Genomic DNA, 13,762 nt, shown 5'->3' with positions numbered 1-13,762 from the left:
TGAGTGCTGTCTGAGTGTTGTCCACAAAATAATGTAGAATTTATAGACAATTGGAAAAGTTTTTGGGGCAAGCCTGACCTGTTGAAAACAGATGGTATCCATCCCTCCTAGGGTGCTGCTCTTCTCTCTAGTAATTTGGCTCATAGTCTTAGAGCTAAAACATGACAAATTTGGCACCAGGTCAGGAAGCAGACAGAATGCCTAAACCGATCATCTGCTAGCGGCCTCGTGTCACCAAGGCCAGATAAATCCCATCACATAGATCCTCTTTCACCTAGATAACATATAGAGACTGTGTCTGTTCCCCGAATTTGGATATCCAAAAAACGTCAGATTAAAAAAATATACAACAAATAGAAAACATAAATAATACAGTTGAGCAAATGATAAAGCTTGGGTTGCTGAATATTGGATCCCTTACTACAAAATTGCTCATAGTTAATGATATGATTTCAGATTATAATCTAGATGTGCTGTGTCTGACAGAAACCTGGCTAAAAACAAACGATTACATAACTTCAATTGAGTCCACCCCGCAAGATTACAGTTATAAACATGAACCTCGTCTGAAAGGCAAAGGGTTGCTGTAATTTACAGTAATATCCTCAAAACCACTAAGAAATCTAGTTTTAAATATACTTCTTTTGAAGTTTTGGTGCTTAGTGTAAAAATATATAGTGTAAATGATAAATCACATTTGAGAATTCTGCTGGCTACTGTATACAGGCCACCAGGGCACCATAAAGATTTTATCAAAGAATTTGCGGACTTTCTATCAGAGTAATTAGACCTATAACCTCTGCCACTAAAGATTGCTTTATCAATAATCTTCCTAATCAGTTTCATCATCTCAGCATCCCGGATAGCTTAGAAGAACTCGATATTATGACTTTTAACTTTTAACTCTCTCTTTTCCAGCACTTTAGGCGCAGTTGCTCCGTTGCACTTAAAGAAGATTAAAGATAATAGTCCAATGCCATGGTACAACGGGCACACTCAGGCCCTTAAGAGAGCAGCCAGAAAAATGGAGCGTAGCTGGAAGAAAACTAATTAAAGGTTCCCTTTCGTAGTCACTCCGAGTTAAGTCGGATGACGGAGAATGGGGGGTTTCGCCTAGAAAGGCCAATCCTCTTCGAGTATTAAAAAACGAGCCAATGGCAAAGAAATGCCATGGGTGTGCAGAATTTGCATAGCGTATCTCTGCCTCACCCCGTGAGTATAAAAGGAGGAAGCGGACGCAACCGCAGTATGTTTTTCGCTTCTGAGCCAAGAGAACTTCTTCACTGCACAAGCCACACAATCTGAGTTTACTACTGTGACTCACCTCTTCGAGACGAGCGAACTCTCTGGTGTTGGTGTGACGGCGGTACCCAGCGAGTTTCACATTGCCTGCGATCTGAGCAGTGATCTGCCAGTATGTGTGTCTCTCCCTGGTCGCTTAAACATCCTCTGAGTTTTCTCCTCTCACTGAAAGAGTGTGCACGCGGCACGTCTTTTTAAAGGCGTCTTTTTAAAGACGATCTGCCCGTGTATTCCTGAGTGTGGTATTCTGATAGAGTCAGCTGATGGGCGCGAGCGCTGTTTGACGTGTTTAGGCTTTGATCACGCTCAGACAGTGCTCGTGGGTGTGTCACGTTCTCTCAATGGGGACGTGATCATCGCAATATATAACAGTTGAGACTCAGTGAGCTCAATAGAGTGAGAGTCCCCTCATCCACAACCCGAACTATTTTTCTTCACGTGAGATAATACTTCGGCTGGTGGCCAGGGTGACCAAAAGACATCAGGTCTGGAACTAAACCGACGAAAATTCCTCGGTCCACACCCCGTCTTTCACGTTGCAACCCACGTGGTCCAGAGTGAGGTCCGTTCTCATTCGGTCCCCCAGCTGATGAAATCATGTTTATCGCCGCATCACAAGGTGAGCTGGAGTCCTCTGGAGATGGCTTGTCTGTGCTGCTGTCCTCGGATGTGCTAGCATAGCGAGTTTGATTCAGGGTTCACAGCTATGCTTTCCCGGGCTGCCATGAGTGTCGGGTTTGTGTGGAAAATTCTGCCATGTCCCGAGCACTTAAGGCTGATGATTGGTTTTTGGGGGTGGCAAATCCAAATCCTTTCTTCCCGGATGTGCATGAAGAGGCCGTGAGATCATGGAAGTCTCCTTTGACTTTTCACGATCACTCAGCGGCCTCTTCCGCCTTCCCTGCCCTCGTAGGGAACCCTCGTCTAGGGTACACTGTGGTTCCCCCTGTGGAGTGTTCTGAACACTTATGTGTCCCCACAGCGCCTCCACCTGGCGTGGCAACCCTAAAACCCCCTCCAATGCCTGTAGGTTCTTGTCTACTCCAGACCTATAGAGCTGCGGGGCAGGCTGCCACCTCACTGTATGTTATTGTCATCCTTATGGGTCATTCAGTGACATGCACAAGGATAGGGCTGATTCAGGGCTCATCCTTGAGCTGCCTGCCGTCAACGACCTTGCTCTACGAGCGACGAAGGTGACCGCATGCTCCCTGAGTCAGGTGATGTCCACATGTATGGTCAGACATTTTTGGCTTAACCTGGTTGATGTGCGTGAGGCTGAGTGAACCAGTTTCCTCAACTTCCCCATATCCCAGGCTGGCCTCTTCGGCGGCGCAGTCGTGAACTCTGCCCAACAGTTCTCGTCCGCCCAGAAGTGGACTGTGGCTTTTTGTCTGACCCTGCGGCTTTCTGCTGCCAACCAGCCGCCGGCTCAGACGCCTAAGTCCGCTTGCCGCCAAATGCGCCCTACTGCAACTTCCGCCCCCTCCCGCCCGGCCCCAGCAGCACCGGCCCGTGCCGTGGAGGTGGTCGCAGGGAGGTGCCCCTGCCCGTACCAGCCCTGCAGCCCCGCTGTACGCCAGGCTATGCGGCGCTCCCGTTACGGGCAGCTCAGTTATGACTTGCAGTTCTTTCAGGGAGTGGTTGCAGGCCCACTCCTTCCCCCGGTGGAGGGCTGGGGGAGAATCTTTTCTCCAAAGAGCTGCATTCCATCCCTGAGCACACAGAGCAGGACGGCAGTGTGCAACGCCCCTGTGCCTCGCCATTCTCGTCCCCTTCTCTCTCTGAGGGTGCGGATGGCAGTGCGCGTCGTCTCCGGACCACACCACTCTAATCCCCCTCTATCGCCAGACCCCTGGCAGAGCAGACCCCCGTGGAACGCTGGTCCTTCCCTGGTCTCCTCTGTCAGGGCGCGGAGCTTGATGCACGCGTGCAGGGTCGCTATGCCACCCTCGCCTGTGCCGATCTCTCCGCCCCGCTGGGGGGACGCCTGTGGCTCTGATGATTCCACTGGATCAGTTTTTGGGGGCTTGGTTAGAGCTCCCCAATCTGTCCCGTTGGGTCGACCGAACTATCAGGCTCGGCTATGAGATTCAGTTCGCACGGTCTCCTCCCCGCTTCAGGGGAGTCCGCTTTACGGTGGTCGGTGGCAATGCCCCGATCATGAGAGCGGAGGTTGCCACCCTACTGGCAAAGGGTGCAATCGAGACCGTCCTTCCAGCCGAGATGAAGTCAAGGTTTTAAAGCCCCTACTTCATTGTTCCCAAGAAAACCGGTGGGTTACGACCGATCCTGGACCTGTGCGTTTTGAGCCGCACCCTTCACCGGCTGCCGTTCAAGATGCTCACGGCCAAACGCATTTTCGAATGTGTTCGGCCCCAGGATTGGTTTGCAGCGATAGACCTGAAGGACGCCTACTTTCATGTCTCCATTTTACCTCGACACAGACCGTTTCTTCGGTTTGCTTTCGAGGGGCAGGCATATCAGTACGCGGTTCTCCCATTCGGGCTGGCTCTGTCTCCTTGCGTCTTTATGAAGATTGTCGAGGCGGCCCTTGTTCCCCTTCGCGAACAAGGGGTTCGCGTCCTGAATTACCTCGATGACTGGCTAATCCTAGTACACTCTAGAGATCAGGTCTGCGAACACAGAGACCTTGTGCTCCGGCACCTAGCCCATCTGGCCTGCGGGTCAACTGGGAGAAGAGCAAACTTTGCCCCGTGCAGAGGATCTCTTTTCTCGGTATGGAGATAGACTCGGTCGCCATCTGCGCAGCTTACGAGCGAGCGCGCACACTCACTGCTGACTTGTCTTCGACAGTTTGAGTGCGGTCCCACTGAAACTTTTTCAGAGGCTCCTGGGGCATATGGCATCCGCAGCCGCGGCGACGCCACTCGGATTGCTTCATATGAGACCGCTTCAGCTGTGGCTTTGCGATCGAATTCCGAGGTGGGCATGGCATCACGGTACGCTCAGAGTTCCAGTGACTCCGACCTGCCGTCAGACCTTCACCCCGTGGAGAAACCTCAGCTTCTACGGGCCGGTGTTCCCCTAGAGCGAGTTTCCAGGCATGTTGTTGTCTCCACAGATGCCTCTGCCATGGGTTGGGGCGCCATGTGCAATGGGCATGCAGCCGCAGGCTCCTGGACAGGACCCCAGCGCCTAATGCATGTCAATTGCTTCGAGTTGCTGGCAGTACGCCTTGCCCTGCACCGCTTCCATGCGTTGCTCAAGGGTCAACACGTACTAGTCCGTTCAGACAATACCGCGACAGTAGCATACATCTGCCACCAGGGGGGTCTACGCTCTCGTCGTATGTCGCAACTCGCACGCCACCTCATTTTATGGAGTCAGAAGCACCTGAGGTCCCTTCGTGCTATACACATTCCAGGAGTTCGGAACTGTGCAGCCAACGAGCTGTCACGGCTCCGTCCAGTCTCTGGCGAATGGCGACTCCATCTCCAGTCGGTCCAGCTGATATGGGACCAGTTTGGGGACACACAAATAGATCTGTTGCCTCCCACGACTCATCCCATTGCGCCCTGTATTACTCTCTGACCGAGGGCACGCTCGGCACAGACGCACTGGCGCACAGCTGGCCGCGGGGCCCACGCAAATATGCGTTTCCCCCAGTGAGCCTTCTCGCACGTACCCTGTGCAAGATCAAGGAGGACGAGGAGCAGGTCATTTTGGTCGCCCCATACTGGCCCACCAAGACCTGGTTCTCTGAACTGATACTCCTCGTGACAGCACCTCCTTGGCCAATTCCTCTGAGAAAGGATCTCCTTTCTCAGGGACGGGGCACCCTGTGGCACCCTCGCCCCGATCTCTGGAGGCTACATGTGTGGCTCCTGGACGGGTCGAGGCACGTTTAAGTACCCTGCCACCTGCGGTGGCGGCTACTATCACTTCCGCTAGAGCGTCGTCCACGAGACACGTCTATGCGTTGAAGTGGAACCTCTTTGTCAACTGGTGTTCTTCTCGCCGAGAAGACCCCCAGAGATGCTCGATCAGTGTTGTGCTTTCCTTCCTGCAAGAAGGGTTGGAGCGAAGGCTGTCTCCCTCCACCCTGAAGGTGTATGTGGCTGCCATTGCCGCATATCAAGAAGCAGTTGAAGGTAAGTCTCTGGGGAAGCACGACCTGATCATCAGGTTCCTCGCATTGGAAATGGGTAAAGGACATAATCAAATCAAGAAATGACATTATTAAAAATAAAAACATTCATTAATTATGTTATAAACATTAATTAATTATATTAATTAAAAACACTCATTTTGTTATGAAGTAGTTGTATGTTTGCATAGAATTCATTTTGAACGCTATATTATATGATTTCAAAATCTGAGGTAAATTATCCGTTATCTTGTGGCACAGTGACCTATTTTTAACTAAAAATAAATAATGTGTACTCATAACCAGTGTAATTTCTTCATTGTCAGCCGCGACATCGTAGAAATAGGAACCGTTTCTAAAATAGAAACTTCACGTGTCGCCGTCGCGTCTGGTTAGGACAAAAACTCTGATTAACATGGAAAAGATACCTTTTATCGCGTGTCAAGGTGCCGTGCCGGGTGTAGTTAGGACATGGTGTAACATATACTCACATATGTGGTTTCAAAAACCAGATGCATTTACACTTTGGAATGGGGCCCAGACCACCTCCTGAAGTGGTTTGAGCGATCGGATTTAAATCTGTCTCAAATGCGTTTCGGGGGGCATTTACACCTGGTCTTTTCAAGATCGAATACAGTACAGATTGTATCAAAGCAGCTTCACATTGATAACATGAAAATAATAAAACACAGATCAATAATATTGTTGAATATTAAATGTCCCCAACTAAGCAAGCCAAAAGCCAAGGAACCAAAACTCCATCAGGTGACTGAATGGAGAAAATAATCTTGGGAGAACCCAGGCTCAGTCGGGGGCAACAGTATTTGTTCAAATGATCTGATTTATCTATGCCATTTGTTAAATAGTCACAGGGATACCTTAAAGGTCAGTGCTTTGGCCCCCTTCTCTTCTCCACATATTTGTATGCATTACTGGGACCTATTTTACAGATGTATATAGATTCTCCTACAGTGCATTGCTATGCTACTTTTCATTACAGGCAGATGATCTGACGGTAGCTGTGTGGATCTTGGCTTGCCTGGTGAACATCTCAGCATGGATAAAAGACCATCACCTGGAACTCAATCTACAGAACTACTTGTCTTCTCAGCCGACTATTCAGCATAATTTCCCGGTAGGTTTATCAACAACAATTCCATCCAGATCGTCCAAAAATCGTGGGTACTTTTTGAAGACCAGGTGACAGAGACCACATTGCAAAGACAGCACGGTTATACAGGTTTGCACTGCAGTGCACAACACCATCAGCCGAATCCCTGACAATATTCAAGAAACAGCTCAAAACGCATTTCTTCCATGAGCACTTAATGGTATCCTGCTGACTCTAAAAAAAAATAATAATTTAAAAATATATATATTATTGTTTCACTATTAAATCCTCCTAGCTTGTACTAGTCTGAATAATGTTTGAATCTTTGTTAGCATTTTGTGTGTTTATTGCCTCCTTGAGATGAATTGTATTTCTTTGTATTTTGCTTTGGATTAAAGTGTCTGCTAAATGAATAAATAACCAAGTTTTTTCTCGATTGTCTCTATATAGGGGGAATGAAATTAAAAGTATTTCATCCTAATAATTTCAAATTAAATGTTTAAGTTGAACAAGCATATTTTTTTTTTCAAAATCTGTACTTGATCAAAATTAATTTGAACCAACTCATTCAGCCTTATTCACAGTAGTGCCATGATTTTTAGCCATTGTCAGAGATTACTGATTGTACTTCAACCTCTCTCTTTAACTCCTCACTCCCTGTGTCTTCTGTGCTCCTTCAATCAACATTTGCATGCCAGGTCATAAGGTCTGATTCTGACATTCATTACACAGTGGGGTGATTTGCCTGTCACATAAACTGAGTAAATCCACAGTAGCACTAACCTGCAGCTGCATTGGCAGACAGGTGAGCCAGGCAACCAAAGGCACCATGCTCCCCGTGTTTTCAGGAAAGTTATGTCAGTTTCTTAGCCTAACTCGATTACCTTCTATTCTGTTCCTTGGAGTTTTTTATGTTGCCTATGTCCTTGTTGGAGGGCTGGTCTTCTGGAAACTAGAAGGATGGTATGTGTTGCAACAGATTGATCTTCTCAAGGAGAAAAGAATTAAACTACTCGAGAAGTACCCTTGTATGGGTCAGAATGGCCTCCGAGAACTAGCAGAGGTATGAGACTAGATTTTCCTTAACTGCATGGTCCATGACTTTTAGTTACAGTGCTTGTCTTATTCCACATTAACAGCAATAATGATGTGTAGATGAGCAAGTGAGCAAGTGCTTGGACAACTTTTTACATCATTTGAAATGGATGTGTGGCTTCTATGGTTCATTTGTAAAAGGAAAAAAAAACTATTTTGGTGCAAACTTAAGGAATCACTTGTATCCATTCAAAATAATTATTGCTTTTTAACAAGGTCTTTGAAACAAAACCTGTGCAGAAAATAAACAGGGCTACCAGTTTATTTTTGTTAAAACTGCATTATAACTGAATGTCCTGTTTAAAACAAAGTATAACTGAATGGAAATATATTCATGGACTCCTTGTTGGTCTATTATTGAGATTATTTAGATGGTTATTTTATTTTATTTTATTTGTATTATTTAATGAATTGACAGTCTCAGTTACTGTTTCCTATAGCCATTTCATTCATTCATTGCTTGTCATCACTGTCTCAAAGATGATAAAAGCAGCGTCCGTGAGTGGCTTGAGTCCCGACAGTAATGACACTGCAGATGGCTTCTGGAAATTTACCAGCTCATCTGTGTTTGCGGCGACAGTGGTCACAACTATTGGTGAGGAATTAGGAAACATAACATTTGAATTTGACAGTCCAGTTTAATTTGGTTTGTTTTGTGGCATTCATTAATTTGGGTAAAGGTTACACAAAGTGTTTTTCTTCAATTCTTTCTGCAGGCTATGGTAACATCATTCCACTGACAACGGCTGGTCAGATCTTCTGTGTGTTGTTTGCTCTTTTTGGCATTCCCCTTAATGTAGTGATCTTAAATAGAGTTGGAAAATACATGTTGGCTATTGAGAGGAATTTTTGCAATTTTCTGGAGAAAAAAATTGATAGAGGGGTGAGAATTTAACTCCTTTAATCAAATCTAATTTAATTAGATATTAAATATCTAATAGATATTTGTTTAAAATAAGGAATTAAAATTGAAAATTAAAATGTTTGACGTTTACCCTTGACTGTGCCCATGTTCTTTCCCACAGAAATGTGTCAGAATATCCATTCACAGTATATCCTTCGTAAGTTCAGCGTTACTGTACTTTTTGGTTCCTATGTTGCTCTTCAAAGAATATGAGGGATGGAGTTACGCTGAAGCCATTTACTACTGCTTTATAACACTTAGCACTATTGGATTTGGAGATTATGTTGCAGGTAGGAGACCACACATACAAAAATTAACAAACAGACTTTTAATTGTTAACATGTATCTGAACTAAATAACAAATACTTTCTGATGCTCGTGCTCACATCATTGTTATCAGGTTATGGACTTTTTATCTACATAATAGCAGTTGTTTCTATCATTAAATAAAGCCTTATTTTACCTCAAATGTAATTATATTTTGTGATTTATTCTGGTAGCCCTATATTCAGGAAGTGACATCACTTATTTGGTTGTGTGTCATTCAAAATCGAATTTGAATTTTCCTGAATTTGAATTTTGAATTGAGGTAGCAAATAAGATGCAGAAGTGTAATTCAAATGTTAAATTTATGTTTTCTAGGAGGAAATTCTTATTATTGTTGTATGCATACACTGTAAAAAAATTCTTGTCAAATTAACAGTAACTTACTGGCAACAATTATCCAGTACTTGCTGTATTTCATCTAACAGTAAAATTACCGTAACACTAACTACAGTACTGTTAAGCATACTGCAAATTAAATAACATTATTTTACTGTAATTTCTTACCATATTAAAGTACAGAATTACACTGTTAATTTTTAATAATACTGTGTAGTATGAAATGTTATTTTATTTATTTTATAGTGCTACTGTGTAACCTGCAGAAAATCTGTAGAAATATTATTTTAACTGTTAATGGGAAATAGAAAAAAGAACAATTGAAGCTTTAACTGCACAAGGTTTATTGTGTATTTTCAAACACATTAGTACATTTACATAATATACATTTAAATGCATTAATACAATTAAATACATTAATAATAAAAATGTAATATAATACAATAAAAATCATGCATGACAATCATGAACAATTATGCATAAATACATGCAAAAATTATCATGAACAGGTAAAATAGAAAAGATTAAAGGGGTGCTATCTGATCAATCTATTAGAAAGATAGTTCATAACAACTCATCCACCCACTCCCTGCTGGGGTAAAACAGCTTAAACTAGTCTAAGATTGTCTATTGGTTTGAGATAGACTGTATAACTGGTCAGTTGCTGATTTTAAATGGTTTTTGGCTGCTTTCTATCTAAGGGACCAGATTTGCAGGGCTGGGAGACACATATAAACTTATAAACTATAGACCATTTCACAAGATGTAAACAACACTGGTCCAGAAGCACTTCCTGTTTCAGTTTTTTTAACACTACATAAGAGCTGGGATAAAATACAACCAACAGAACATATAAAACTGAATCAAAAAGTTAAACAAACATCTTTAAGATGTTTTCTTTACATGTGAAATAAAGAAAACAGTTACAAACTGAAACAGGAAGTGCTTCTGGACCAGTGTTGTTTACATCTTGTGAAATGGTCTATAAAAGCTTTGACGAGTAAACCACCAATCCAGATGAGTATTACAAAATGACAAGTTATCCAGTGTCCTTTAAAAAAAAAAAAATTAAACACAAAACAACCTCATCATGCACATGTGCCATGAAAAACTTGCATTACGGTATTAATAAACATTTATATGCAGACTTATGTTCTAACTTTTGCAATAGGAAGTTTTCTATCCAAGCTTTTATGCAATTAAACCTTAAACTGTACAGCAACGTTTATTTTCACACAACAATTCTAAAAAATTGCAGATAGACAAAATTCACAGATGGATAATAATTCGTTTAAAATGTTCTTAGTGGGTCAGTACTGGACCAAGGTATAGTAGTAGTAGTTAGATAAATAGAATAATTAAATTAGATTCGATTTACAATTCATCGGTTGTCAAGATGGATAGGGGTCTTCTTAACATGCACAGCTCACACCTGTGGAAAAGAGAACAGACAAGACAGTTAAAATACGTTTTTGTTGTTGTTTTGGCTAAACAGCAAAAACAGACAAAATGATGTCTAAAGTGTAATTGACTTAATACTAAAATCTTGTTTGTTGGACTGTTGTTTAAAATCAATTCATTTACGATCACGTGAAAACGTAGGCTAAATCTTGCTTGTGTGATAGGCTACTAAGTTACATGACTTAAAAAAGCTTGACAAGGCATCGTTCCCTTCAAATGAGTACATGTCAGTTTACACATAGTAAAAAAAAAACAAAAAAAACAATGATATTATAGCCGACAATACTGTAAATGTCACACATAGCTTTGTATTTTGGACAAAAATACACCTTGGGCGCTTTCTGCGGTCCAACTTTATCACTGAGGTAACGTTTGGCAGAACGCCAGGTCAGGATTTACACGAAAATAAGCGTGAAAAAAATCAATAAAAGGAATCGACACTTTAATTTTATAACAATAAATCCGAATCCTAACCTTGGATTTCAGGATACATTTATCGATTATCAATTCCTAAGTCATAAAATAATGAACGTGCAGGCGCTTCCACCGACTTAACGTGGTAAATAACAAAATGATTAGACCATTTTGACCTTATAAGAGGTTACATATGAAATATATGTTAATAAAATCACATTTAATCAAGTAAGTTAGGCTATCAACATAAAAGAAATCCGCGTCTGACATACAGACATTATCTAGAACATTCCGCGGCCACTTCTTTCTAACGTTAATTTGTTAACGCAAGTAACTCATATGGTTTGCATAAAAATATGAATTACTAACCAGATATGTATGGCGAAAACGTTGCCGACAGCGACGCGATGCACGGCCTGCGTGTTCTTACAGAGGGAAGGGAACTGAAGACTCGAGTTCTTCATAAAATGGCAGCTTGTTGTGGTTATTTTTCGCGGTCATTTCGTACTAATGTATTTGAATTTACAGTAACATCCCAAATGGCTACATTGAAGAGTAGCCTATCATTATATTAAAATGTCTAGAATAGATTAAATTGAATATAGAAATCGTGGTCAGCTATTCTAAATAACTTTAAAGTTATTAGCTAGAATCCGTATGCATACACATTATAAAGAATTATTACTTACCAGATGAAGAAGTTGCAGGTCGGCAGAAAAGACAGCAGCGCACTGACACGACAGAGAAACTCTTCCAAAGTCAAATATCTCATGCACACCCCACTGACATAAATTATATGTCATAAATTATGACTGTTAATGGTCAACTAGTGCTACATTTTTATTTTAAATGTAAGAATAACATTAGTAGGCTAGCAATTTTACCCGTGGAACTGTGTGTGGTGTTTTTTACGAGCAATTGCACTGCTGTATTTAGATTAACAGTAACTGATAATTTCCCAGAATGCATTGAAATTCTACAGTAACACACTGTCAACTGTGTGCACAGTACATAACTGTTGAAAAAACAATTTAATACTGTGAAAACAACTAAATCTACTGCAACTTACTGTACATTGATTAGACAGTAAGAAACTGTTGAGAAAAACAGTATAATCCTGTGAAAACAACAGAAATCGTTTACAGTGTAGCATTGAAGAATGCATTATACACATTATATTTAATAATTTAACATTTATTTATATTTTATGTATGATGGAACTCCAAGAAAGTCTTCAATACAGAGATTAAAATTTAAGACTAACTTTAATACAGTGGTTCCCAAACCTGGTCCTGTAGTTCGCCAACAGCACCCATCTTGAATGTCTCTCACATCTGACACAATCATTTCAAGTGTTAAAGTCCCTATAACAAGATGATGAGTTGAATTGAGTGTGTTTTATTGGGGAGATGTACAAAATGTGTGAAGTTGGGGGTACTAAACTGTTAATCACTGCTTTATCAGTGATTCAATCCCTATATAAACTATAAATATTTTATGGCAGTTTTATTTGGATAACAGTATTTAATAAGATAATTTAGAAAAATGCATAACTGGTTGTACAACTACAACGATATGTTTTGTTTTCTTGCTAAATTTGAGTCATTGTCCTTTCATTACAACTTACATTCAATTTGATTTAAATTTCTGAATTTTGCCCTAACCTGATCACAACATCTTTTCTACTTTGTTTCTCCTGCCAGATCACAACCCAGCGATAGTCTACCCAGAGTGGTACAGTTGTATGATGGCAGCCTGGATATTCTTTGGCCTGGCTTGGCTGGCTCTTCTCATCAATCACTGTATTGATTTACTGGAGACTGTGAATGCTTACCTGAGAGGAAGGAAAGATGCACAAAATCAAGTGGAGGAGCCCAAAGAACAGCCGAAAAAAGGACTGAAAGTGGAAGAAACATGATAATTGAATTTAAAACAGGAGGTGTATGAATAATACTGTAACTACTAATCCTCAAACAATGTATGGGTAATTATTAAATTTAGTTATTCAATGTTTAAAGTATCGTTAAATATTAAACTGAGCTAAAGGTCAGTGGTCAGTTTATTGTTAAAGCCATCAAGAAATTTGAGCATCACTTGTCTGACTGATGATGGGTCTCATTCACTAAGCATGCGTACGCACGAGTTTGTGTGTGAAATCTGTGTATAAACGTTTTCATGAACAAATCATGATTTATTAAAAACGTTCATTAAAATGTATTCTAAATTTACAAAAAAATTTGGAACAACTGAAATCTAATCACACGTACACACACACACGCACACACACACACACACATACACATAATCTAGAAATATATTTTAATATTTTCATGTTTCAGTTTTCATGTGTAAATATTCATAAGGCCACTAAAAGTATGTGCTATATATATATATATATATATATATATATATATATATATATATATTTATTTATTCTGTATATATATATATATATATATATATATATGAGGTGGTGAGGGGAAAATATGGTTTTAATAATTATTAATATCTAAATTATTACTTGTTCAAAACAATCACTTTAGCAAAGTTTGTACTATTTTCTGTTTATTTTGATAAATAAAAGAATTAATTTTTATCAGTAAATATTCCGTCATTCAAATATGTTAATATAACAATGGAAAATGGAAAAGTCAGACATTTATTATCAGCTTTATTAATTAGCCTCTTGCCCCGATAGCAG

At 41.0% G+C, this 13,762-nt stretch overlaps 2 protein-coding genes across 2 annotated transcripts in view; both read left to right on the top strand.

The window, feature by feature from the left end:
• Window positions 1-6,498, top strand: part of kif6 (kinesin family member 6) — a 445,971-nt gene extending 439,473 nt beyond the window's left edge. The window contains exon 22 of the mRNA XM_089120092.1: window positions 6,414-6,498. Within this exon, the coding sequence (XP_088976218.1) occupies window positions 6,414-6,421 (8 nt within the window). The 3' untranslated portion in view covers window positions 6,422-6,498. The remainder of the gene's footprint in view (window positions 1-6,413) is intronic.
• An 855-nt stretch (window positions 6,499-7,353) lies between these two features.
• kcnk17 (potassium channel, subfamily K, member 17) lies at window positions 7,354-13,439 on the top strand. Its single transcript, XM_039684669.2, has 5 exons — window positions 7,354-7,587; window positions 8,100-8,214; window positions 8,336-8,502; window positions 8,645-8,813; window positions 12,765-13,439. The coding sequence occupies exons 1-5, from the start codon at window positions 7,354-7,356 to the stop codon at window positions 12,977-12,979; spliced, it is 900 nt and encodes a 299-aa protein (XP_039540603.1). The 3' UTR covers window positions 12,980-13,439.
• The last annotated feature ends 323 nt before the right edge of the window (window positions 13,440-13,762 follow it).

The sequence above is a fragment of the Pimephales promelas genome, chromosome 15, assembly GCF_988280905.1.
Source record: "Pimephales promelas chromosome 15, fPimPro1.hap1.1, whole genome shotgun sequence".
NCBI lineage: Eukaryota > Metazoa > Chordata > Actinopteri > Cypriniformes > Leuciscidae > Pimephales > Pimephales promelas.
The sequence above is the reverse complement of the archived record's forward strand: the minus strand, read 5'-3'. Positions and strand labels throughout refer to the sequence as shown.